The sequence below is a fragment of the Amphiprion ocellaris genome, chromosome 19 (genome assembly GCF_022539595.1).
Source record: "Amphiprion ocellaris isolate individual 3 ecotype Okinawa chromosome 19, ASM2253959v1, whole genome shotgun sequence".
Lineage (NCBI taxonomy): Eukaryota > Metazoa > Chordata > Actinopteri > Pomacentridae > Amphiprion > Amphiprion ocellaris.
Window position 1 is genome coordinate 21,232,863 of NC_072784.1, and position 26,560 is coordinate 21,259,422.

The 26,560-nt window shown below is 41.6% G+C and overlaps 3 protein-coding genes across 4 annotated transcripts; all 3 read right to left on the reverse strand.

Moving 5' to 3' along the window:
- Positions 1–18: 18 nt before the first annotated feature.
- Positions 19–14,435, reverse strand: gmip (GEM interacting protein). Of its 2 annotated transcripts, XM_023277957.3 has the most exons (21): positions 14,147–14,435; positions 12,795–12,885; positions 12,427–12,523; positions 12,142–12,205; positions 9,980–10,105; positions 8,860–8,924; positions 8,584–8,691; positions 8,415–8,495; positions 7,640–7,801; positions 7,318–7,455; positions 6,652–6,842; positions 6,329–6,420; positions 6,182–6,244; positions 5,967–6,056; positions 5,727–5,869; positions 5,421–5,597; positions 5,194–5,331; positions 4,624–4,823; positions 4,186–4,507; positions 3,457–3,559; positions 19–1,364 (listed from the first exon to the last, which is right to left on the reverse strand). In XM_023277957.3, the coding sequence occupies exons 1-21, from the start codon at positions 14,190–14,192 to the stop codon at positions 727–729; spliced, it is 3,135 nt and encodes a 1,044-aa protein (XP_023133725.2). In that variant the 5' UTR covers positions 14,193–14,435; the 3' UTR covers positions 19–726. The 2 variants fall into 2 exon arrangements, with proteins under 2 accessions (XP_023133725.2, XP_054861095.1); XM_055005120.1 differs by lacking the exons at positions 12,142–12,205; positions 12,427–12,523; positions 12,795–12,885; positions 14,147–14,435 and adding an exon at positions 10,342–11,280.
- Positions 14,436–15,199: 764 nt separating this feature from the next.
- Positions 15,200–22,366, reverse strand: colgalt1a (collagen beta(1-O)galactosyltransferase 1a). The gene is made up of 12 exons (XM_023277968.3): positions 21,985–22,366; positions 19,304–19,414; positions 19,092–19,209; positions 18,384–18,518; positions 18,057–18,261; positions 17,828–17,947; positions 17,591–17,667; positions 17,355–17,461; positions 17,129–17,261; positions 16,924–17,051; positions 16,629–16,835; positions 15,200–16,531 (listed from the first exon to the last, which is right to left on the reverse strand). The coding sequence occupies exons 1-12, from the start codon at positions 22,194–22,196 to the stop codon at positions 16,264–16,266; spliced, it is 1,821 nt and encodes a 606-aa protein (XP_023133736.1). The 5' UTR covers positions 22,197–22,366; the 3' UTR covers positions 15,200–16,263.
- A 148-nt stretch (positions 22,367–22,514) lies between these two features.
- Positions 22,515–26,526, reverse strand: pgls (6-phosphogluconolactonase). Its single transcript, XM_023277932.3, has 6 exons — positions 26,368–26,526; positions 25,710–25,994; positions 24,426–24,533; positions 24,244–24,345; positions 23,498–23,638; positions 22,515–23,148 (listed from the first exon to the last, which is right to left on the reverse strand). The coding sequence occupies exons 2-6, from the start codon at positions 25,971–25,973 to the stop codon at positions 23,002–23,004; spliced, it is 762 nt and encodes a 253-aa protein (XP_023133700.2). The 5' UTR covers positions 25,974–25,994; positions 26,368–26,526; the 3' UTR covers positions 22,515–23,001.
- Between the last annotated feature and the right edge of the window lie 34 nt (positions 26,527–26,560).

The following is a 26,560-nucleotide window of genomic DNA, read 5'->3' on the forward strand; positions in this document are numbered from 1 at the left end:
AATGTCAAAACACAGCACTGTAATTAGAAATAAACGCTTTATTTCCTTTCTACTATTGTGTCTGGCATGTTTTCCTCTCACACTGAGAGAAGATCGCCCCCTTGTGGTGAAACGGGAAAGGTGCATTAAACTAAAAAATTAAACTTCGACATGACACCACTGAAGGCATATCTGTTCAGGTGCTACAAAAAATACAAAACTAAAATATTTTTAAAAATCACGACAAGTATAAAATAATATATTTTAAAAAACAAACAAACTTGAAATCATTTATATTTTCCCATTGTAGTTTGTTCAGCACAAAACATTAAGTGCTGCTTTGCATCTTGTGACCTCCAATTTCCAACCACTTGCATTCAGAGACATTAGAGGTAATGAAAAGTGATTAATACCTGAACCTCTCTAGTCTGGCCTGGGTATTAGACAGATCAACAGATAATCTCAAAGAAGATTAAATGGTAATAAGGTTATGGTATCTGTGTAAGCACCAATCCTGAACAATTTTAAATGTTAGTTTGGTACATTTAACTTTTTAGTAAATGAAGACAGTTCAGTTCTGTTCTACAGGGATGAAATTTGTGTAGAAGACAGGAGTTTTCATTTATAATAACTACATGAATGTGGATCTTAGTAACTATTGTTAGCCACAGTAACAATGACGCTAATGCAGTTCTCCAGTGCGTGTCAATGTATTCCGGTGAAATGTCTCCAGGTTTTTATAGCCCCTTAGACAAAGAGTTGCTCGTCCTTCCCTGAGTGGCTGCGTCTCAGCTTAAGACCAGACAGGATCTTCTGGGCTGGTGAGGTCAGGTGCTGCTCAATAGGAACTGTTTTTGGTGACTGACACAGAGTGTAGCTTTGACCAGCACGCTGTCTGCTACTGTTCAGATTTATGTTCTGATCTGTTTGAGACCCTGCTGCTGCTTCCTGGGTAGACTCCTGTGCTGTACAGGATGATGCTGCAGCTGCAGGTGATGTAAATGCTGAGTCCAATCCCAGCATGTACTGCACAACCTCGCGAGGGCTTAGTGGGGCGTCAGCTTTACTCTCAGGGGCAATGGTGACCTGCTGGGGCTGGTGAGTGTTCTCGCAGTAGACATCTAAGTTTTGGGAAAGTCTTTGCATCCTTGGCTCTGGAGAAGAACTGCGGCTGCTGTCTGCACTCCCTGGAAGGCCCCTCGCTGGAGTTGCAGGCTGTCTGGCTGTGCGAGTCGGGTTAGTGAGTCGGGTTCCTGGGTTATGATGCCGGTAATACTTCACAGGCTGTCTGGTGAAGCGATATTGCGGCTGGGTCCCAAAATCTGGGGCAGTCTCCACCACTGACTCACCCAGAGGATCACTTGTTGCCCCTCTCAGAGCCAGGACTGGGGCAGATAAGGGAGGAGAAGCATGTGATTCACAGAGCAAAGCAAAGCAATACAAACACAGGTTACTGATTATCACACTGCCAAACCTGATGTTCCCTGCAGATTGTACTCAAGTAAATGAACTGAAAACATAAAATTACATTTTCTTCTGGAAGGCATACAGTGCATTGTGGAAGTATATCCTGCACTGTCTTAAAAGCAATTAGGAGAATTTAAAAACTAATTATGCTGGTCTGCTTTTGACAGTGATGTATACACTCACCAATCACTTTATTAGGTACACCTGTTCAACACAAATATCTAATCAGCCACTCACATGGCCACAATTCAATGCATTTAGGCATGTAGATGTGGTTAAGACAACTTGCTCAAGTTCAAACCAAGCATCAGAATGGGAAAGAAAGGGGATTTAAGTGACTTTGAACGTGACATGGTTGTTGGTGCCGCACGGGCTGGTCTGAGTATCTCACAAACTGCTGATCTACTGGGATTTTCATCACAACCATATCTAGGATTTACAGAGAATGGTCTGAAAAATCCCTTGTTGATGTGAGAGGTCATTGGAGAATGGACAGGGCAGACTGGTTCCAGGTGATAAAAAGGCAACAGTAATTCAAATAACCACTCGTTACATCCAAGGAATGCAGAATATCTGCATATCTCCATCTCTGAACGCACAACATGTCCAACCTTGAAGAAGATGGGATACAGCAGCAGAACACCAGACAAGGTGCCACTCCTGTCAGCTAAGAACAGGAAACTGAGGCTACATTTGGCACAGGCTCACCAAAGTTGGACAATAGAAGATTGGAAAAATGTTGCCTGGTCTGAGGAGTTTTGATTTCAGCTGTTACACTCAGATGGTCAGAATTTGGCATAAACAACATGAAAGCATGGATCCATTCTGCCTTGGATCAACGATTTAGGTTAGTGGTGGTGGTGTAATGGTGTGGGGGATATTTTCTTGGCACACTTCAGGCTCCTTTGTACCAACTGAGCATCTTTTAAACACCACAGCCTACCTGAGTATTGTTGCCAGCTGTGTCCATCCCTTTATGACCACAGTGTACCATCTTCTGATGGTTACTTCCAGCAGGATAATGCACAATGTCACAAAGCTCAGATCATCTCAAACTGGTTTCTTGAACATGACAATGAGTTCACTGTACTCTAACCAGTCACCAGATCTCAATCCAATGCAGAACCTTTGGGATGTGGTGGAATGGGAGTTTGGCACTATGAATGTGCAGCCGAAAACTCTGCAGCAACTGTGTGATGCTATCATGTCACTAGGGACCAAAATCTCTGAGGAATGTTTCCAACACTTTGTTAAAAGTATGCCACTAAGAATTAAGGCAATTCTGAAGACAAAAGGAAGTCTAACTTTTCACCAGCAAAGTGTACCGAATAAAGTGGCCATCGAGTGTACATGTGTTTAGTTGGGATCAGAAGCCTTTAAGCTGCTTTTTGTCGTAGCCATAGAGAAGAAAAATAGTAAGAGTAAAGCAAGCAAAGCATTGTTAAACCTGAGATTGCCTTGGCAGCAAAAAGACAATATTCTTATTTTGCAAGTTGGTCATCAAAATCCAAACCAAGACTTCTAACCCAAGTAAATGGTCAAGTTATGTTATGTTGTGTTTAAAATCACACATTGTTTGCTTAATTCTATTAACGCACTCCTTAACAAAAGCTAAGAAGTCACATTTTACAGGACTGAATGTTGTCAAAATTGTAGTCTAAAAATAACTTGAGGAAGCATGCAAAGTGTGAGAAAAAAGAACTACAGCAGGCTTTTGTGGTGCTCTGCACCCACAGTATTTGTTGTTTAGAAAGAAACTGAGTATCTCTAATCTGGAACCAACCACCTGTCTGTGAGAAATGAAGTAAACAACTTGGGAGCTGTGTGTGTAACACCTACAAGATCTCCGAAAGGATTAATTAAAACATGTCCTCAAGTGGCAAAAGCACAAGCTAAAACTGAAAACCTCAACCTCTATAAACTACATAAGACATCAACACTGTGAATTCAATTCTATCATTACTTTGTGCACCTATTCTAGTAACTTCTCTATCACTACAACCCGCCTACCTGCTCTCTCATTGGCTTCAGGGCTGAGCTGGTCCACTGCCTCATTGGATGAAGACTTGTCAGATATATAACCCTCGCTTGAGTCTCTCTTGATTGTTCGACTCTGTTGGAATGACACAAGTTGAGTGGTGGAATTCTGCAAGTGTTTACAGTCCACATCTAATACTAAAATACTGCAGCACCACAGTATGTGGCAGAGATTCTTACTGGGGAAATGACAATTGGGATGAGTCTGATTGTTTTATAATAGGTACAAATGTAGTATCCTAAATGTAGGAGTTTTTAAACTGTTGGATTTAGCTGAAATAACTTGCCTGAGGCACAGGTAATTTTACTTTGTACCTCTAATCCATTCAATATAGCCATAGTAAATGTCCAATGTCTTACAATTTTTGTTCAGCGCCTAAAAGCAATAGCAGTGAAATGCACACACAGTAAAGCTTGAAAGAAGATCAGTAGAAACGTAGCAGCTGTCTAGCTTGTTAATCCTCACAGAATAAACTTGAGGTTACGGTGCCAGGTGCTAAGGCTCTTAAAGCAAACAGGTAAGTGTGAACTCTCTCAGAGAATGCCAAGCAACTTTTACTGATCCCTTTAAAACCGGATTAGCTGTCAAACAAAGGTGACTGCTTAAAAAGGAACTCTTGACATTTGTCACAGATAAGAGTCAAACTAGACTACAGCAGCGGCCACAAAAATTTGTGCTTGAAATACCACTGAAGCACTTACTTCTAGTGAATGTGGTCGCTCTCTGGAGGAAGCTTCATGCTCCGGGTCAGCATAAACCACCTCTTCCATGGAACAGGAAGCTCTGGGTGGGGTGTCTGGAAGTGGTGCAGTGGGGACTGGAGGAGGGGGCGTGCTGGGTCTCTGAAGGCCAAAAACCTTGTCGTGGTGCGTGATGAGGAACTCAACAAGTACCGCCTGGTAGCTGGTTTCCAACAGGGCAATCATTGACATGTCCGTAGACACTAGAGGACGCAATAACGTCGGCCCAAACACAATCCCCAAGTTGCTAGGGGACATCTTGTTCTCAAAGTTCTCTGAAACTCTGTAAAGACAAATTCAGGGAAAGCTCAGGCAGTGTTTAACAGAGTACAATGTAATCTCTGAAAAGGATTAGGTTTAATGTAACTAGAAGGATCTGTCATCCAGCTGCGCGCTCACTTTTGCAGGTGACACATAATATGCTGCAAAGTGCTATAGCAATATGTAGGCAGTTTCTGTAGTAGCTTTTGCAGGTTGTGAACGATGTCCAGTATCTCATTAGTGTCTGGTGGTGTCTCCCTTTCACTCAGGTGCTGAATGGTTTTTCCCACCGCGATGAAATCATTGTACAGGTCAAAGGTTAATAAGGGCTCTGGGAGCTGGAAGAGATAATATTGGAATTATTTGCTGACATAGAAAGACAAATGATTGTACTGTGCAAAAGTTTAAGGCATTTCAGACACTCAGAGTTTTCTTTATCACAGAGTCTTATTCTGCAGCTTGAGACAGTGAAACATACAGTCAAAGTGACAAAAAAACTACAGTTAGTGTCAAGAATAGCAAAGAGTCCTGCAACAGACTCCGTTTATTGAAACTATTCATGCCATTGTTTTTGAAAACTTCCCTACTTCACCTTTAGTGCCTAAAAATGTTCCTTTGCACATTTATGCATGTCCAGTCATTAATGCTTTTCCTCCTATAATCAACCTAACAAAGACAGCGAGGTTTAATTGGCAGTGATTCCTGTACCTCCTTGAAGAATTGCTTAAGGATAGAGGTGATGTCATGCGGTGAGAGGTCAGAGAGGTCCACCTGCTCCTTTTGCATCTCAAAGGCCTGGCAGAGTTTCTGAATGCGAGGCTTGGACCCACTCACACGATACACTCCCTCAGAAAACAAAAGCAGACAACAGCTATTGGACCACAATTCACACTTGACAGCGCAGATGCTTTGGTCGCTGTGGTGCTTAATCATACCTGGATAGAGAGAGCGCGACTCTCTATCTCAGCGGTGCAGCGCAAAACCACAAAGGGGACCTCATCTGGCGTGTGCCGTGGGAGCACAGAAAGATCCACTCCGAACACTGTTCCTTTTCTGTGTTCACACTCTAGCTGACACACCTCCATGCACTTCCTGTGCAAAGCTAGCCCACACTTACAGTGTGACAGAGAAAGGAAAGATGACATGAATAATCTTGGAGACATCACACATGTTCTCGCCATGTTAGTCTAAGCTACAAGTCTTCTCACGGTGTATGATGTATCTAATATTTGGCATCATACCTCCTCACATTCAACCCCACTGACAACAATGTAGTTGTCACACTGTTTGCACTTGACCATCTTGCTCTTCATTTTCTTGAGTCGGTGTGTTAGTGCAGCTCGAGAAAGTGCACGCACTTTGACTGGCTGGCCATCAATGTACTCTGCAGGGAGAGGTTAAGTGTAGTGTAGGTAAATAAGTGCGAGTTAGGTAAATAAACCCTCATCTGTTTATGAAGGCAGGAAAGGGAGGTAACAAACCTGATTCTGACACTACATCTCGGTCGTCAGGGTCGTCCAGTGACGCTGTCAGAGTGGATGTGGGTTTGGGCGTCCTCCTATTAGTGTGTGCTATAGTTGTACAGTCCCACAAAACAGATACACAGCACAGGGGAAATCAAAAGCGTTAAGCTATGTAAAGTTTTATTATGCAAGAAGAGGAAAAGTTGCCACAACAAATGTAGTCTTGTGCTCACCAGGACTGGACAGAGATTCTAGACTGCCTCCAATGCTCTCACTGTCACTGTACCCTGTTTTCCCTAAAGTGTACAAAAACACAAACTGAATTAAACAGGAGGATCTGTCTGTTAATATAGTCATGTGTAGTCATGTAGAAGCCTTACTTCCATCTCCGGGTCGTCTGTAACAAACATCATCTGTCACTGGTAAAGAGTCTTGCAGAGTGCTGAGGCCACTGCTGGTTTTTCGTTTGTTGCTTTGAAATATAAAGGAATGAAACAATAATTTTAATGAGTAAAGAACTAGTGTTCTTGTACATCTTATGCTCTGTCTTTTATCCCATTATTATAAGCGAGCACACAAATACATCCATTCCTACTAAAACACCTTCATAAGCGATTTTCTTATTTTGGTTTAAAAAGGTGCACAGTGTCACAGACAATCACAGACAAAGTAACAGCAGAAATAACCACTAGGTTTAACATACCCTTTGCCCTGAGAAACATGCTCCTGGAAGCTGAAGACCTGGACAGGCTGCTCTGGACGGCGCTTGCTTAGGATGTAGAGCAGGTAGGGCTCGCCAGGCTCCAGAGATCTGCACGTCAGCTCCAGGTTGTGGTAGCCAAGAGGAATAGGTTCCGTCTGCTGCCGCTGGTAGAAGAACATGTTGACTGTGGCCTGGTGCAAAGAGAGGATGTAACGTGAAAACAAAGCAGTGATTCTATCGAGAGATCGCAGGCTATGTGGAATATACAATATTAAGATGCTGCCCTGCTTACAAAATGAATTTTCATACTGCCATCATTGCTTGCAGTTTTAATATGAACACAAAAGAAAGTACTGATATACTGTTTTTACAGCTGAAGCATGGCAGACGCATTGGGATTCTTTAATTTTACACCATTATATAAGCAAAGTTGCAAACCATGTATTGCTGCTTAAATAGATTATTATTTTTAATCAAAGGCATGCATTTTATACACAGATGGTAAATGTCAATGTATCCTTAGCTGGTGTTACTATAAACGTCTGTATAGTACCTTAGGACACTGACACTGATAATATTACCATATATTCTGCATTTATACCATAACTTGCCCAGTCACACACTGACAGCAAGACAGATGTTTGGTTTTCTTAACTTCATACCAACCTCCTTGAGCACAGTGTCTCCCTGACAGATGAGCTTGCGAATGTGAGAAATAATTCTTTCTTTGACCTTCACTAGCTCCTCTTGGTGGATCCTGGCATCACTCACACATTGTCTGTACAGAAGCTCTGCCTCCAGCACCTAGGGGAGACAGAGAGACGCCTGAGAGCTGCTTTGAAATCACAAATCTGTGTCATTGTTTCTATATTGTAATATGAATCATTAGAAATACATTATGAGCAACCTAATAATATTCAGCCCCTTTTTCTGTACTAGAACTGTATTACGACTTCATTTTTAGAGATTACATTAACAGGACATTCACCTTAGTCTGGGCTTCATCCTTAGACTTCCTTCTCTTATCAAGTGTTTTGATCCCAGCTGTGTCATCCACAGCTTTAGCAGAGACAGCTTTAGCCTTTTCTAGCTCCTCACACCGCTGGAAATACTGCTGCCTGGCCTTTTTTAAAGCAGTCACTGCTTCGTTCTGAAAACATAAAAGGGTGATACATAGAGGAGGAAAAGAACAGATTGACTTTTATTAACAAAGATTGCATCAGTGGACCCAAATAACATGCATGTAACAGTTAGATCAACAATAAGGAACGCTTAGATGCTTGCAATACAAAACGCACACTGCTGTTCAAAAGTTTGGGGTCACCCAGGCATTTGCATGTTTTCCATGAAAACTCACACTTTTATTCATGTGCTAGCATAATTGCACAAGGGTTTTGTAATCATCAATTAGCCTTTCAAAACGATTATCTAACACAATGTACCATTAGAACACAGGAGTGATGGTTGCTGGAAATGGGCCTCTGTACCCCTATGTAGATATTCCATTAAAAATCAGTTGTTTCCAGCATGAACAATGTCTAGACTGTATTTCTGATTTATTTAATGTTATCTTCATTGAAAAAAACTGCTTTTCTTTCAAAAATAAGGACATTTCTAAGTGTCCCCAAACTTTTGAACGTTAGTGTACAAACATATATACACATCATGGATTATTCAATTGGCCTACAGACACATGTGAGTGTTTAATTACAGTATATAGAGGGTTTACCTTTAGCCATTAGTATGACTCCTAATTCACTCACCATCCTCCTTTGTTCTCTTGCCCACTGTTCTTTAAACTCTCTGCGCCACTTATCGATCTCATTTCTCTTGGCAGTCAAGGCCTTTGGGACAAGGATACTGGATTAAACAGATCTACCTCTAAAAGACAGATGGAGTTGACTTTTTGTGCGTGTGTGTGGATTTCCATACCTGATAACAACGGTTTTGTAGCAGTTCAGAAGTCCTTCTAGATGTCACACTGTTCTTGATGTCTTGCTCTAGAGCCATGGTGTAGATGTACTGCAGTGGCATCATTTCCTACACAGGCAAGAGATTTACACTGCTATTCTATAGTAAATGTAGGTAAGAAGGGTAAATGCTACAAATGTTGTTGCAGCAGTGACTCTCCATAATGAACTGTAACTCATTGTGATAGTCAGTATGTCAACATTTCCCTTGCCAAATATCCATTAAACAAAGCCATACCTGCTGTGCCACAGTCACCTTTGCCCCTTCAGCTGCCTTTATAACATTTTTTGAAAATTCTTGTTCTGTCAAAGAAAATCACATCAATTTAAGCTTTTCTAGACATAGGCAAGGCTAATTTATTTGTATAGCAAAATTCAAACACAAGGCAATTCAGGGTGCTTTCTAAAGCTTCTTCACAAAATACTATGAATTAGGAAAGGAAAAGACAAACAGAAGTGGACTGTTTATTAAAATGGGACCAGAATATGGATTATTGCCATTGGTTATTGATGCAGAGCTCTATTTTAATCGGTAATGTTTAACTACCTATGTACTGTCAGATGACCCTTATCGCCTGAAACTCTAATCAAACCTATTGGAACTCACCTAGTACTTGATTGTGGTTGGCCCAGCCTGCATCTATTTTGATCTTATAAGTGGAACTGATTTGCTTAAAAATAGCTTTGATCTGCATTTTGTATAGGTTGAGGAACTACAACAAGAAATTAACTAATTTATTTCCACTGTTTATGTCTGATGCTTTAAAATCAGTGTAACAGTATCTGACTGCCCAGTACAGATTACAACCAGATACAATCATTTCTCTGGCACTGGTGTGTGATCTAACTGCTCTCTCTGAGAATGGACACTGTACTGCTGCTATTAGGAAACCTGCCTGTTGATCTACTATGTGTAACAAGTAGTTTGGGGCTGAGCACCACCCAGAATTACTCATCAGTTGCTATTGCCTAACACTACTCCTAACACCGCTGAGCTTAGGGACTGTACTATCGCTCTGTATTGTGATTGGTATCAGTACACTTACATGCTTGACATGTCTGTCTGGACACTGGGCATGTGTGAAGGCTGATACAAGTGTAATCACTAACTAGGAACTCCAAAGGCATCCTGTGTCCTTTATTACCCCCCTCTCGCCAGCTAATCTGCCTTGTAATCCTTCCTCTCTGGGTGTGCAGCATGTAGCTCACCAGGGAGGCTGCACCACCAGCGGTCATAAGCAGTGAGTGAAAAATTACAGACTGCCATAGTTCTCCACCAGTTGTAACTCAGACATTCCTGTATTACTGTCTTTTCTTTTACCCTACTACTTCCTTTACTCAGCTGCATGTGTACATACCCAAGCTGATTCTCTTCTCCATCCAGGCCAGAAGGTCTTTGGCATAGCGGCACCACATCTTGGCGTACTGCATTGCCGTCTCCACTCCGTCCTCGCAGCGACAGAGGGCCAGGTCTGCTTCCTGGGCTGTGAGGGAGTACATCAGCATCACTGTATGCTCCTTACACTTGGAGCTGTACCCAGGGATTACACTGTGTCCACTGGGCTTCACCCCACAGCTCGTCTCTCCTGGAGGACTCAAACAGCCTCCAGCCTCAAAGTAACACCTTTCTATACTAGAGTGACAACCCCAAGTTCCCAGACTTTATCAGATAGCAATAATCAAAAATCAAAATCCACTTTTAAAAAAAGTATGCACAAACCCAAAAAAGGAAACATTGATTGCATATGGAAAGTCATAGCTGCTCCTCAGTGTAGAGATCCTGTGGTTTCCAGAAGGCCTCAGCAATTGTAGGTATCTCTTGCACATAAACACAGTTGATGTATGCTGATGGCTGAGAAAAAAACCTAAACCCCTCTTAAATCAGCCCCACATCCTCCGCTTGACACAATGGGTATGTGACCTGAGAGGGGAGGGTTTCTGTCGACCAAAGACAAACAGCTTTAGCTGAATTACTTCCCTCCTCTCCCCTCTTCCTCTCTCTGCCTAGCCCCACCCTCTCACACCTGTTCACTGCTAGTCAGCTACAAACTACCCACTGCTCTAAACCAGTGGGCAGTATCAAACACCAGTATGTCACAGCTCTACTTTGGCAGGCAGGGTGTTGACATGGCAACCGTTCTTCTTCCTCTGTGAGTCACACTAACACAGAGGTGGATGATGTTTGTGTGACAGTCATATGGTCGAAAAAACGCTCCCCATGCAACTTTCTATTTTCCTCTTTGCATTCCACTTCCAGAACAACTTTGGCAATTAAATAATAATATAGTCAAAATAACATCATTTTCTCCTAAGCCAGCGTTCTGAGCACACATACACTTCGGGAACTTTCACTTCTTCTAACAGTCCACAGTTCAATGTTTTTTTTAAATCAAACAAGCACACCACTGCCAGAAAGAGTGCAACGACTTCTCTTTCAAGTTCCTCACTCAGACACGCAGACTTTAGTCCAGTCTGTTCCTTTACACAGACGCCGAATCCAGTTAGACTGGTAGAAAAATAAATCCAACCAGGGTGATATTTTTCTGTGTCTTTAGGAAAAGTCCAAAAAATAGAACAGGCAATTCCAGAGTAATGATGGACTTGTGGCTGGGTTGTGTGCTAAGGTTGACCTCCGTTAGCCTTCCCTCTCGATGGGATAGGAAGAGCTCCGAGCACTTTCAGAAAGCAGCCTCTGGGCAGATTCTGTACTGCCCCATGTGTATGGCCCCCAGCCTTGAACTGAGGATTATCCTAGTCAGGTCCAGATTGTGCAGCGACAGGCTTTGGAGGAGCATCGAGTGAGGTTTACCTCCTGGTGTGTGACCTAGCAAGTGGGGTAAGGTAGGATGGGGGAGGTGTTCTAGGAAATAGTCCATGCTGCTCTATATTGGCTACTTCTTCTATTTTACTATTTATACTATCTAATTTCAGCGCTATATGCCTCTGTAGTTCCAAATCTCTGACTGTGTGTTGTGACCTATGGTACAGTTTGAGCCAAACTCAGGTTTATGTACTTGGCAGTGATTCCTGATGTAAACTATGAGTAAATCTTTTTTTCAGTTTCCCTTGTATTTACTGCCTAAGGATGTGTAACACTGACATTTCCTCTTTTAGATTCGTCTTTCTTCCCCTTGTATCTAACATTAAACTTAGAGCAGCTGTCTCGTGCTTTAATCCTCTCCCCTTATCCTAATCTCGTTACAACAGGGCAATTACAATTTACAGCGAATTATAAGAAAAAAGTTTAGACTGAAGAAGATACTCTATTAAGTGGCACAGACAAAAGCCCCTGCGTCTCCAAATGATCTTTTGAGACGATGGATGTCAGTCAGCGGTCTAATACATACAAGTAACATATACTGGTGGTGATGGAAAGTATAGAGGAATGTTGTGATGATTTTCTGTGTCCAGTGCTTCACAGTTTATATCAGACAGACATGCACTGACCCATACACAGAGAGCATACATTGTCTACCACACTTTCTTTGTTCTCTTACTGCCTCTCTCACACAAATCATACCTGATTGGTTTCCATCCACTTCACTGCTCTCGGCACGCGTCTGTGGACACAAGGCATCTTCACTCTGTTGGCAAAATAGAGACGTTTATGAAAGCACAATTAGTCTCATCAAAATGCACCTATAATATCTGTGAATCGTTTCCAAAAAATAAAAAAACAGCTCTATGAGATCATTGAGGTGGGAATGAGATCAATAATTGTAGCAACAGCAGCTGAGATAAATTCTAGCCTAAACAACAACAGACACACGTTTCTCGTTATTATTTGAAAGTGTTCATTTCTTACGGGCGCATCTTGTTGCTCTGTGAGCTCTGCACTTTCTGTAGAGATGGACTCTGAGATGGACTGGGAGTCAATGTCTGCCAGCAGATCCTCCCCTGCACTGAACCCAGAATAAAGGCATTAGGAGGGAAACATACACAGTCAAACTGCAACACCTAACAAAGTTTAGGTTTGGTCAAAGAACATACTGTGATAAAATGATTAAAAAATACAAAAGAAGCACTACTAAACATGCTAAATCCATATGTTCTTTTGGCCGATCAATATCACACACAAATCCCTTCATGACATTTTGGACACAATATACTTCCCTGAGTAATGCAGGAGACAATAGAAACCAGCAGCACCATTTGTAAATATTAAATACTTACGAAGGGATTAAAGATAAATCAAGGTTATCAAAATCTCTGAAGATCTCACTGTAGCGCTTTGTTTCAGATTTATGATGTGCCTTCTTCACATCTGAAATCAGAAATGGAAAATTTAAGATACACACAATAATAAGATGGCCTTACTTCTTAAGTCATATGGGAACACTTGTAGATTTCAGATCCTAAAATGTGATTGTCAATCCCGAGTATTGAGAAATGCACAATATTTCAACACAACATAAATGTTTTGTGTAAAGGCCAAACCAGTCTTTCTTATATATGTGAACATTGAGAAAGATGATCCTTCTTAAAATAAAATTTATAAAAAAAGAAATCAAAATTGGTTCCTCTTCAGGAGTCAGTTCTAACAGCATTTCCTTTAAACTGCTGAGTAAAATAGCTCCTTAGCTGAACGAAAATACAATGTGGAACGATGTTTTGCGTTTTGATAATGAAACCTCCAACTTTTGTGCTCACACTGTTTAACTGGTGTTTCACCCTCTGACATGCAAAAAGGATAAAAACAGATCTTTTTACAACAGATGCAACAAATGAGAAAAAGAAATCTCTCTCTCTCTCAGAGATGCCTCCATTTTGGTCAACCACATCCTGCTTGCAGTTTGTGTCATGTCCCATACTGAACATAGAGTCCTTGTTTTTCACACCAGCAGTGTTTCAGTATAAGAACTGAAAGAGAAGTAAGATCAGCAAAATTAGCTTTCAGTGATCTCCAATCTCCACAAGCCCTTCACTTTTTTTGTTTGCTGTTTTCATGCAATATTTGTAGGAGGTGCAAGCAGTTATTTTGTTTAGGATTTTAGGACACATTGTGGTAACTTCTCGGATAGGAATTTGCAAGCTTCATGCAAAAATGTCTACTGTCACACTAGTCTCGTCGATATCTATTGTTGGCTTCTTGCAAAGAATTAAAGTAGGCATATCCTCTTCAAAATACAGAAGTTAAGCAAAAAAGACAGAACAAGAATGTGTCAAAACAGAGGAAGAGTTCAGGAAGTTCACCAACCCTGACAGGCACATTAACAAAGATTCTCCAGCCACATTGTGCATACAGTGCGTGCATGTACCCACATGCATTACCCATGCCATAATTTGCTTCACTGCAATGTCAGCATATTTTCAATCAACACATACCAAGAGAGCATTTAGCCATTTCAAACCAGCTTAACAAATGAAGAAATGTATATCTCTATGGCTTAAAGTTTTGAAAATAAATACCAAAAAAAGATTCAATATGCTATAAGCATGGTGGACAACCCGGTATGTGGAGTAAAAGGCAACATTTTGTCAAGCATTTATGTCATGATCAAGCATTTAAAATTCTGTGTGCTCACCTGTGACTTGAGAGGAATCCGTGTTAGGCACTAGATTTTCTTCCATTTCTACGCTATGAGCACAGCAGCCAGGCCCTACCAGTAGCACTCAGACATCATCAGCCACTCAAGTCACACTACAATACACAATACAAAACAATATAGCTGCAGTGGCAGGAAATCTGCACTGCAGTGTACAGACAGTGACACTTCTAGAAAGGCAATAGCCCACAGCTCTCAGTTTGCTGCTGTTCTAAAAATCATCTTCCTCTGGTAGAGTGGAGGTTGGCCGGTGTTTTTACCATCAAGGGAAGAGGAAGTGTATCTTACTGTCATTTTAAGCCCCACCTACGCTGTCTCACCAAATATAGTGACAAGGTGCCACTGTGATAACTTTGTGTTGCAGAAGTAAGAACAATTTCTGAGCTCAGACAGATACGAGACTATGCTGCACATCAGAATATAAACCATCAAATTCTTTATTAGTTGAACAAATGAGATGATCATATTTTGTCCCATATAAAGTGCTAAATTTCTGCAAATAAATGCTCGGTTAGGGATGCCTTTGAAAGACGATATTTAGTAATATAAGCTGCCTTATGTGACCTATTTTAATTACTCTTTTAAAATGATGTCTGATAGGGTAACTGGATCACACTTAAAGTATTACTCACTGCAGAACGATTATCTAGGACCAAACTTACTGCAAAGTGTTCTCTAATTGTTGTACTTAACAGCTGAAGTTGAGTATCAGATAAGGGACACATTGAGGGCTGAAGATAAAAGAACTGAGAACAAGCTTAGTTCAACATAAGTGTCAGTGGTTCTTGTACCCTGTGCCTTTTTTAGTGACGGCAAAGGCCCAAACGTGAAAAAAAAAAAAAAAGGTTCACAGCCACATGAGACATCCACATGCAGGTCACAGTGCACATGTGGTGCAAAAGAGGCCATAATAAACAGCTACTGTAACAGAGGGATCCCACTATAAATGTCACAAGTTCTATTTGGACCATCAGCATTAAAGAAGAGAAATGGTTAAACCAACATAAAAATAATCACAATCAGCAATCACAGTTTCATCCATTTAAAAATAAACATTTTATTTTTCATTGGCACAATGCACCGCTAACATTTCTGTGCACAATCAGTGGGTGAATGGCTCGTATCAGTACTCTAGAGAAATCAACTTCTTCACAGATCTGGCCACGTGACGGGGAAACCATGACAGAATAAATAAGCTGTGGAAAGCACAATGATCCAGACTTTACACCTTATCTTGTGTAGTAAACCTTTCATGAAGCTCAAATTGCTCAAATTCGGACTTAACTCATCTGAGAATGATTAAGATGACGGCCAGAGTGTGTTTGAATGTGTTCAGTTGGGTTCTTTCTAAGGGAACTTAAAGGGAACATTTAACCATATTCTTCTCAAACCAGAGCGTGTGTGGTGTGTACAGTGGTTTGTCTCACTTCTAGCAATATCAACAGCTATTACGTGGCACTAGTCTGATGACAGTCACGAAGAGGCAACAATTGAGTCAGGAGCAACAAAGTGCAGTTAGTAAACGCCTTCAGTATTACTGCAAATCTAGGATTTTGAGTTAGCACCAACTGTTGCATGTGTGTTTTGTTGCTTTGATAACGTTTTGCTACATGTATCTACATGTCTGGCTAATGATTATTTAAAACACAGCACCACTGAGATTAAAAGTAAATAATATGACACAAATGTTTCCATTTTGCTCAGCGATATGGAGTGTAGCTAAACCGTATATTTTCTCTGAAGTGGTGAGAAATCATTAAGAAGTATTTCAGAGTGTACTGAAATGTAACACCAGTTTCATTCTTCGCTGATAAGCATGTTCATTTCTGTATGACAGACAGAGTTTGGGTACCGCAAATGCCATCTGAAATGGCAAGTCTAGTGCCTTTGTTAAGTAAAAACTACCAAGAAAACATAAGATGCACACGATCCCGTTTCACCTCGTCACATCTGATAAATTAAATCTTTTTGAGAAACCTTGATGTCACATCCCTGCTGTGATGCAAAATCAAAATAGTCAAGGATCGAACATGATTTGAAAAACTGACGTGGTTTGTCCCATGCACCTTTACATTTTTCCAAAGCTCTGACTCTTCTTATAGCTCGTCCCGTGCTGTACTGTCCAGAGGGGACTGGAGCACATCTGAGTTCTGGGCTTCGCTGCTGATCTCAGCTTGCTCTCGAGTTTTTCCTGAGCGTGCTCTGTCCCAGTCAGTGCGGACTTTGTCGTTGTCCCACACAGTCGAGGTCTCGGTGTCGCTGATGTAGCCCTTGTCACCTGTATAGTGTGTTGGATACACAAGAAGAGGCTCTGCAGAAAATGCTTTCAGGTCCCTGGTTTCAAACTGATCCATATAATCGGACCTGAGGACGAGAAAGCAAGGTCAAGAAAAGCAAACAATTCCAAAGCAGATGTATATGTCATGTGTGTGTACTTGTGCTAGTTGAGTAAAACACTTACACAGGGTGTTTATTGTACATGATAGGCAGAAACTCATCCACTGGCAAAATCTTCTTCAGTGGTTCTGCTTTCAAAAGTTTCTCAGCGCCCTGTAATGACATCATATAGCCTAGTGTCCAATATGAATAGTCTGCTTCCACTAAGTTATGTATATTTGGCACTGCTTTCTCTGGGTGATCCACTTGCATTCTCTTCCGACCAATATAACTGGAAGAAAGAAACAGAAAGGAGAGGTGAGAGGAAATTGTAAACTAAGGAGAAGTGTGGTAAAGGTAAACATCTAGTAGGAACTCACATGAGGTCCCAATCCAGTCCTTCATTCTCCACCTCGCTCATCAAGTTCATCAAACGACGTTTGAAGAAAACCTCAAAGCGCAGGTCGTCCTCAATCACCAGAGAGGTGTGCAGGCGGCGCTCCACAATCTGAGGCCAGACAGAGATTTAGCAATAAGTTACCCACCTATCTGGATTGCAAATGCTTCAATGCACTTATGCTTCACCTCTTTCCAGATGTTATAGTGAGAAAGGAAGCATCCCAGCTCTCCTTTTGTTAGCGGTCGACCGTGATAAGGGTCACTGTAGCCAGGCAGCATATGGATGCCCATGCTATGAACCTCACTAACGTTCATCGCTCTGAAATACAGAGAGAAGAAGAAATACGACAAGGTGGCAGTAAGAAGGGACATAGTTGTAAATAAAAGCATTCATTAGACAGAATGAACTTACTTTCCATCTACAGCTGCAATGACTTTACAAGCAATCTCCTGCTCGTACAATGTCCGCAGCATACGTTCTCGGCGGTCGGTCCGCCTTTGCAGGTTTATCATGAACACCTGCACACACGGCACCAGTGGAGCCAGTCAGTGTAATTACAGACTTCAACAATAGGGGAAGGTTTTCAGAATAGAAATGGATAGAGGGCCATTTTTGCAGATTCCATCTTCAAGTCACTCTTTACTCACCTCATCAAAGCCCAGTTTGTCAGGTTGTTTTCTAGGAACACGTATGTGTTTGGAAGGCATCACTGGGGCATTTCGCACTACACAGTTAGAGGGAAGATGGATGCAGAAATGGTATAAATGATATACAGAAACCCATGCTGAAAGTAATCATTAGATGGAGCAGCAAGAAGTAGAATGAAGACTTGAAGCCAGAGGAAAACAGGGAGTAAACTCCTCACTCCGAATGAAGCTACTCACCGTTAACTTCTAACAGGGAGTGCAAGAAGCTGTCGGTTTCATCTTGCAAAGTACTGTGTGAGCGTAATGGCACAGGGAAGTAACCATAGGTCTCCTTGTTACATACAAACATCTGAACATCTGTGGAAAGAAGACGTTAACCTGGAGATATATTATTTAGATTAAAAAGTTTACAGCCAGGAGGGTAACATCTTTAGATCTAAGGTCTAAGTGCCAAACTGTCAAATACCTGCCATCCGAGCAGAATATGCAAACACAATGATGTCATCAAATGCCCAGCTGTATTCTGGGTGTGGTGGGTGAAAGGCCAACTGTCTGGATGCCTCTTTCCTGAGGTCTATCAGGAATGTGGAGTGGACCATGGGAACAGCAAAACAGCCCTTCCGCATCTGCCTTCTAATAGGTATGTAGGCAGGAGTCCGCTTATAGTAGCCCTGCAGGAGGAGAGTTGAATAACATTTGAGTGCAGGCAGAATGTCAGAGTTTTTGCGAAAATCAAGCTTTTTGAAAACACTTGGCACACACAAGCAGGTAGACCAAGGTGTCATGGTAGTACCTGGGAGGTCATTCCACACCAGAAGTTTGAATAGGCCGCACGGGACTCAAGCATTGGAGCAATAATAGTCTTGTTCTCTTTCATGAGCTTCCAGAGCACATCGGGATTGGTGAGGAGGTTATCACAGTCCACCAGCTACACAAGGGAGAGCAGAAAAATTAGAAGAAAAGCTGTGAAATGTGACGTGAAGAGCCACAGAAGTGTACATGTAAAATGCCAGCTGGTCACTTAAAAATCGCCAGAAGAACTGCTTTACAGGTCATGAAGGTTAAATGGGGCACTAAAACGGAATGGTTAAAAAACCCACATTATTATTGCAATTCTTTCTAAGAGAAAGCTAAGAAGTAAAACTGAGAGCACAAAATTATGGATGTATTTCATTTCAAAATTATACCCCACTGAAGCAAGACAATGTGGGCTGGGCTGTGGAATACAAACAGAAATGAGCTGCTTTTATAGTTTAAGGATCCAGATGAACGAGACCAGAAGATAAACTTCAACCATAAGAGGCAAAGTGTAACTGGGCCAATTTTCAAAACCCTGTGTTTCTTTTAAATTGCACTTGTGGTGGAGCCTTGGACTTGAGATGTGCTTATCCTTACATTATTGAATGATTAAAAATAGCACGCTTTGAAGCACTGGCTCAATACTTAAAATGGAAACATTTTCAGTGTTGTTCAGCTTTCTCTTTTTTTACTGTTAACTTACCATAAAGTAGTCTGCCCACATTTCACGGGCAGACTCCAGCGCTACTTGCCGAAGCTTCATAACATGCTCATAGCGGAGATCTGTCCACTGCTTCGGACCGTCCTCATCTGCGTAGCGTCTACAAAAGACATTTTGATATTAATCAGTCTGATTTTATCGGCTTTGCGAGCCCAAGCGCACAAGTTCACCAGAAACTTTAGTGAGTGACCAACCTGGGTTCCTCTTTTGGTCGCCACTCCACGTAATGGTAAAGGTTTTGCACCTTTACAAGCCAGTCCCGCAGAATGTCTGTAGTGTTGTCCTCATTGTGATCAGTAGCTACCCTGTCAACATGTAGCAACAATAACTGATTAGAATGAACCCCATTCAACATCAGGGCGACTGAACATAATCAACAACCAAGACCAAAAGAAAGGAGAAAAAGGTAACAATGGTTGAATGTAGAACTTGTGCCAGACCAGTTCAAGTTGAGACCAGAGCTGTAAGACAAAACCGCGACTCCAATAACAACAGTCCTGTGTTCACATATTGTAAACTCTTTGTCTGCAGCTGTGGGAACTGACACAAGTGTTATTGATACCAACATGCGAAAACAAAAACACTGTACCTCTAGTTGGTATCACTTCAGTGGAATATCTCTGAATTTGAGGAGTGAGCAGGAAATCGGAAAAGGATAACAATAACGCAAAAGAAACAACATTAAAGAAGTAGCCTGGATCATATAAACCTTCTGAAGCCATGTGTAAGGTAAGTGAACCCAAGTTAGGCTGCCTGCATGTCAGACTAAATTCTGCAAATGGATGAAATCAAGTCACACTTTGTTCTGTTTGCCTTAATCCCTCTTTCTGTAAATATGCGACAACATCAGCTAGCCAGCCATGTAGGTCAGCAGACTCTTCTGCAGAAAGAACATCTGCCCTACAGCCAGCTGCGTTTGTGTTTTCCTCATGTGTTCGACAGACAAGATGGATTCTTTTAAAGGATTTCCCACAGTTCTGTGAGAACACTGCAGCTCCGTGCTAAACTATTTCTTCCTACAATCCTGCTGTCCAACCTTCCAGTTCCTCAGACTTGGAATCACACTGATTTTTCCTGTTCATGTTCAGATAAAACTAATATTTACTAAGGCATATATTTGAACTATCTAGACATACACTACCGTTCAAAAGTTTGGGATCACCTAGGTAATTGCATGTTCTCTATGAAAACTCACACTTTTATTCATGTGCTAACATAATTGCACAAGGGTTTTCTAATCATCAATTAGCCTTTCAACACCATTAGCTAACACAATGTAGCATTAGAACACAGGAGTGATGGCTGCTGGAAATGGGCCTCTGTACCCCTATGGAGATATTCCATTAAAAATTTCCAGCTAGAATAGTCATTTACCATATTAACAAAGTCTAGATAGTATTTCTGATTCATGTAATGTTATCTTCATTGAAAAAAAAATGCTTTTCTTTCAAAAAATAAGGACATTTCTAAGTGACCCCAGACTTTTGAACAGTAGTGTACATCTGTAAGTGGTGTGTCATATTCTGATCTGATCTATTTTTGGTGGAAGCGCAGCAAAAATGCAGAGCTAAATGCAGTTACTAAAGATTTAATTGACCATTTTCCCCAGTCCTAATTTGGAGGCTTTGGCTTACTTGCAAACAGCTGCAAAGCGCTCTAACAAAATGCATACAACTTGTCGTAGTGTTTACAACTTGACACAGTTGTTTGCATTTTCCACAACTGCATTTTCCTGCTTGCAGAGCATGTTAAACAAAACTACCATTACCGCCAACATATTTACAGAAGAGTGTTATAGCTACTAGGCAGAAAAGAAAAAAATATTCAGTTATATAAAGGTCCTCATTAAACTTGTTCATCAAGGTGGTGAGTGAAAAGAAACTCTCCCAAGTCCTTCAGGCAGTAATGCAAGCTGCGCAGAGCTGAAGGAGCAAATGCGAGTGGGCTGTTGGAGCATGTTGTTTAGTTATTGTGGGACAAACACCTCCCTTTCACTTCCCTTGGCGTTTGCCTGAGCATGGCAGACACATGTTTAAAATGTTTATAGCATATATTTGCACGGCTATTAGGCAATTGTCTGTCACGAATCCTAACAGATGGGGTGCAAAAGCCTACAGAAACATGTGTTTAGCTGGTTTAACACAACCAGCTTCTAGTTTCCAGAATCATTTAGCGTGAAGAGTGAATATTTAACATTGCCCTTTCCCTTGCATAAGCCAACTGAACTGTGACATTTTTTTTTCCTCACACAGAATGAACGTGAATTATGCACAATGTCCTTAAGAGGCGTTTAGTTGCTTTCACACCTAATAGTGCCATGAAAACTCTTCACAAATGGGGCTACACTGAGGTCTGAATCGAAAATGGATCTAGTGTATATGATGATCATGTAATCAATAACTGAGGAGCTTAGTGGAAGAAAGCTACGTGTGTGGACGTAGAAATCCCGTGGAGAGTGTGTATGATAATTCATAGAGTCCCCTCCCGTCCACGTATACAGATCAATGCGACGCACGGCTCCTCAGTGTCCAGATGTGCTCACCTCTGTCCCCAACCTCTGCCCAACAATGAAACAGCTGCTATTTAAGGTTGCTTTAACACAACTGATCTGCCCTTAGCGCTAGTGATCCTGCTTGTTGAGATTTGTCGGATGGATTTTAACCCGGAAAGTATGCAGGCTACCGTGCGCAAACAGAACTTGGCTTTGCTTCCAAAAGCCATTTTTGTTACCCCGTCAATCTCTGCAGGTCCACCCCCTTTTCCCCTACCCTTCTTTGCAAATCTGCAGCACGATCTGACGCATGTGGCTTCTTAGGAAAAAGAAATGTTTGGGTTAAAATCAAACGGAACCTGCAGGGTTTTACTGACAACTCACCACAGAGCCATGCGGTCTTTGGGGTAGTTGAGGCGCTCGATGGTACCCAGGAAATACGGCAAGGAGTGCTCGGAGTTTCTACAAATCAGGGCGACCAGGATCCGAGGAGCGAGGAGAGGAGACTCGGGGCTCCAGCGCTCCTCCGCGAAATATCCCCGAGCAGGAGAGCAGCAGGACAGGAGCGAGAGGAGCAGGCCGGCCAGCCCGAGCATCGCGTCTAATAAATGACCAAATGTGAGACGATATAGGAACGGATCGGTGCTGCAACTCGAGATGAGCTATAGAAAAGTTGCCCGTTTGCTGTGCGCGGTCATCACACATTAGGAAAGTCCTCACAGCAGCTCCTGATGTGACAGCAGCGAGTTGAGCTTTAAAGGGATGGGATGTGCTTGGATCTTAAAGGGGATGGGCTATCAGGCTGGCAGCGGACACGAAAGGCAAATGTTCAATTCACACGTTATTTTTAAATTGTTAACCGTTATAGATTAATATTATATTGTTTTCGGCAACAAAGTTACAAATGGACGCTATTTTTTAGTGTCAAAGGTAAATGACTTTATTTGAAATGTTACAAAAGGATGTGAAGACTCTGGTTTTACAATAAAGTAACTTGGTCGGGTTAATAAAAACAAAATTAAAAAATAAAGCCTCCCTCCAGTCATATTTTAAGACAGAGAAACACTCACACAAAAATGCTGAAAGCAACGTGATTTCAGTACAAAGTTCCTTCTCAGTGTATATAAAATGCATGTTTCCTGTTCTCTACCTTTACTTGTTGCACAACTAAATAATGATTAGCTTCTTTTGTGTGGAAGTTGACTTAAATCTTACTTGACCTCTCACAAACCAAAGTTACAATAAGTGCTTTATCGCAAGTTGTTTTTACTTTTTTTTGGTTCATCTCTGTATCTTAACCCACTATCTGACCTATGTAGGAATGTCCTGCACTATTTTCCAGTGTCTTCATTCAAGGTTTTCAAACAGTGTCGACCTTCTGCCTTTATTAGGCCGCCAGCTCTACAGTTTGGCCCCTGAGCTTGGCCTCTCTACCTGGATAGTTAAGGAGGCAGCCGCGGGGTCGTCAACAAGCCAGAACAGCTCGCCACTGGTTGGGACAACACGGGCGGCTGGAAATGCTGAACCCTCTCTCCCCTCCAACACTTCCTGAAAGAAAATGGTGACGGTGTTAAAATACAATAGGAATATGAACTGTATCTCTCCTGCCATTTGTGCCCATATTAGTCTCTTTTTTCCCCCCACATATTTGGATTTCATTTTAGTCCCATTCTTCTGTTTGGTTTACTGATCCCACTCCATTTTTAACCACTTATTGCATCAAGTGATTGGACCCAAAGTGCTTACTGACATTTTTCCTTGCTCTGTTTTATCTTGTATTTAATGGTTTCTGTGTGTGCACCTCGTCTAAGCTGATTCATTGTGTTATGGAAATAACAGGGATATTAAATTCTGACTTTGGAATGTGCGTCTTTTGTGAAAACTCTTGAAACATTACCTTCAAAACGGTTGCTTTGCTTCCTCCTGTTGATACAAAAGCCACACAGCGTGCAGAGTTCACCACTGGGAGAGTCATAGTTACACGCTGTGGTGGTGGTTTGGGAGAGTCGCTGATAGGGGCCACAATCTTCTTGGTTTCCTGAATATGGGGTACACCCAAACTGCATCGTTTATCATATCACCAAAAAGTACCAAGGTGAGAACCACAGCCAAAGACTATACTTTCAAATCTAAAATGTTACATGAGGGAGGTTTTCTCACAGAAATGCAACAGGGGACAACAGTGAAGACTGTAAAGTTGTGCCCAAATTGAAACCCATCAATCATCCATACATAGTCTAGAGAAATGACAGGACAGAAAAACACACTGTTCATTGAAACTAGCAAACCACATCCCAGCTCAGACAAGTCTCCTTAAATAGTAGCCCTGACAGAACTAAATTAAATAATGCGTTTTATATGCCATCTGCAGTAGAAAGGTAATATTTAAAGAAACATTTGCAGAATGCCCAAAGCCTGACAACTTAATGACCAGTGGCAAATTTATACAGTCCTAAATTAGTACCATTGTTGAATGTGATTCAACATCCAGACATGGAATTATGTTTTTAGGATCATAACGATACAGCGATGGTACAAAGTATAAGAAACATGAGCTTTTCAAAGAAATGTGAAACATTCGTTCCTAAAAAGCTATAATCCTGTGTGCAGAAATGTATTGTAGAAGAGACAATTTCCCCTCACCTCCAGAAGAGGGTGGTCTGGGAAGAGGGAGCAAGTGTGTCCATCTGGCCCCATACCCAACAGTAACAGGTCAAACACAGGGAAATTGCCATCTGGGAAGGTCTGCGTGTTTGAAAGTAGCAAAACAATATTGTAAAAATTCCACAAGTGCTAAAATCTAAAAGCCTGTGATTGAACTATACCTCTTTCAGTTTGCGGGAATAATCCTCAGCACATTCGTTCACTGGCAAAGACGGGTCGATGCTTAGAATCCCACTATCAGGGATGTTGACTTTGGAAAACAATTGATTCTGGAGAGGAAGAAAAGTGCCATATTTTATTCTAATAATACACTTGACAAAAATAGAAACACAGCATGAAAAGGAGCTTCTTTTCTGACTTCAAAGAGCATTTTAAATCTCATTTCTATTGTTTTGATTAGAAAATGGTTAAAGTTATCTGTTCAGCTGTGACTAACTTGACCACTGAGTAAATTGACACCAGAGTCAGGTCACCTTACAATGCCAGCTGTATTTTCATCACAGAGTGCCACAGATGACAAGACAAATACAAGAACGGTCTGTTGGCTGCTAGAATGTTACAGCTATGGTTGTAGCCAAACCCTTGAAAATCAACAATGCCAATCAGACAGCTATTTTTTATACAAGGGGAAATTATGTTTTCACATATCCCAGTAAGAACGGGTCAGGGCGCAAGGTCAGCCACACCAAGGCGCCACTGGGGCAGATAGAGTTAAGGGCCTTGCTCATGGACTCAGCGTGCTGGGGGCTTGAACCTCCAACCTTCTAATCAGTAGCCCAAAGTAGCCTCAACCACTGAGCCACTACTACCATGGTGTGAAAATCTGACCATACTCTGCAAGCTGATGTCGACAACCTCTGATGCTTTTGAAGATGTTGGACTCATTGCTGACTTGTGATTTCTGGTCTATGACCCAACTCCTGATCTGCCCATCATCATTTCCAACATGGTGCATACTTGATTGGTCCATTTTGTTGTGTGGAACAAATACTTATTCACTTACACTACCGTTCAAAACTTTGAGTTCACTTAGAAATGCAGATTTTTTTCAATGTAGTTAGCATTAAATAAATCAGAAATCCAGTCTAGACATTGTTAATGTGGTAAATGACTATTCTAGCTGGAAACGGCAGATTTTTAATGGAATATCTACATAGGAGTACAGAGGCCCATTTCCAGCAGCCATCACTCCTGTCTTCTAATGCTACATTGTGTTAGCTAATGGTGTTGAAAGGCTAATTGATGATTAAAAAACCCTTGTGCAAATATGTTAGCACATGAATACAAGTGTGAGTTTTCATGGAAACTTGCAATTGCCTGAGTGACCTCAAACTTTTGAATGGTAGTGTATGTAAAAAAGAATAACGGATAGAATTTCAAAAAAATATTATATGGTGCATTATTGTAAACACAATGTCATAAAGCAAACTTTGCTGCACGGGTACCTTGTACAGTCCGTAGGTGCTCTCTGGATCATCGAAGGAAACCAGTCGCTCGTCACAGAAGCCGACCACCCACTTGCTGCAGTCCAGCTCTGGCAAGGCGAGGAGCTCCTTGCTGAGCATGGACACGAGGCTTCCTCCTGACAGGCCCAGGGTGAACCTGCCATGAGCAGAGATGGCCTTCTCAGCCCGTGACGTCACCAGCTGGGCCAGCACTGGGCCAAGCTCTGCTGAAGAGGGGAATACAACAACTCTTCTTCCAGCCATGAGAGCACTGTGTGGGAGGGACTGCCAAGGTAGAACAGAAAAGAATTAAGCAACAGATAAGGAAGTCAATTACCAAACATTTCTGCAAGTCATCATGATGTCTGCAAATATTCTATAGTAAATCTTGCAATAAATTATCCAAACTTCTTGTGCTGATATATTAAAGCCATTCTTTTAAGTTATTTTAACTTAACTGGAAAAAAAAATACTCCTGCAGTTGCACTGGGACAGTTCAAAAGGAGGACTGGAGACTTAAGCTACTAATCACAACAGGATAATGCATTAGCATCTTTTGGAGCTAAGGAGAAGAAAGGACGCTTACTTCTTGACATTTTGAACTCTACAGACTCGTAAGTTTTAACAGTATATTTTTTGAATAATGAAGTTCTCTTACCTAGCAGTTGGAATCTCGACAACAGCTTGTCATGAGGATTTTCAGTCGGCAAATGCAGTTCAGCTACTTCCTGAAACGCGTTTTCAACAGCCAATCAAAGTCTGGATTGGACCGCACTGCATTCTGGTCAATGTAGTCTTCGACCAAGAAGCAACCGCTACCTGGAGAAGTTAGCTTATCGGCTAGCAAGATA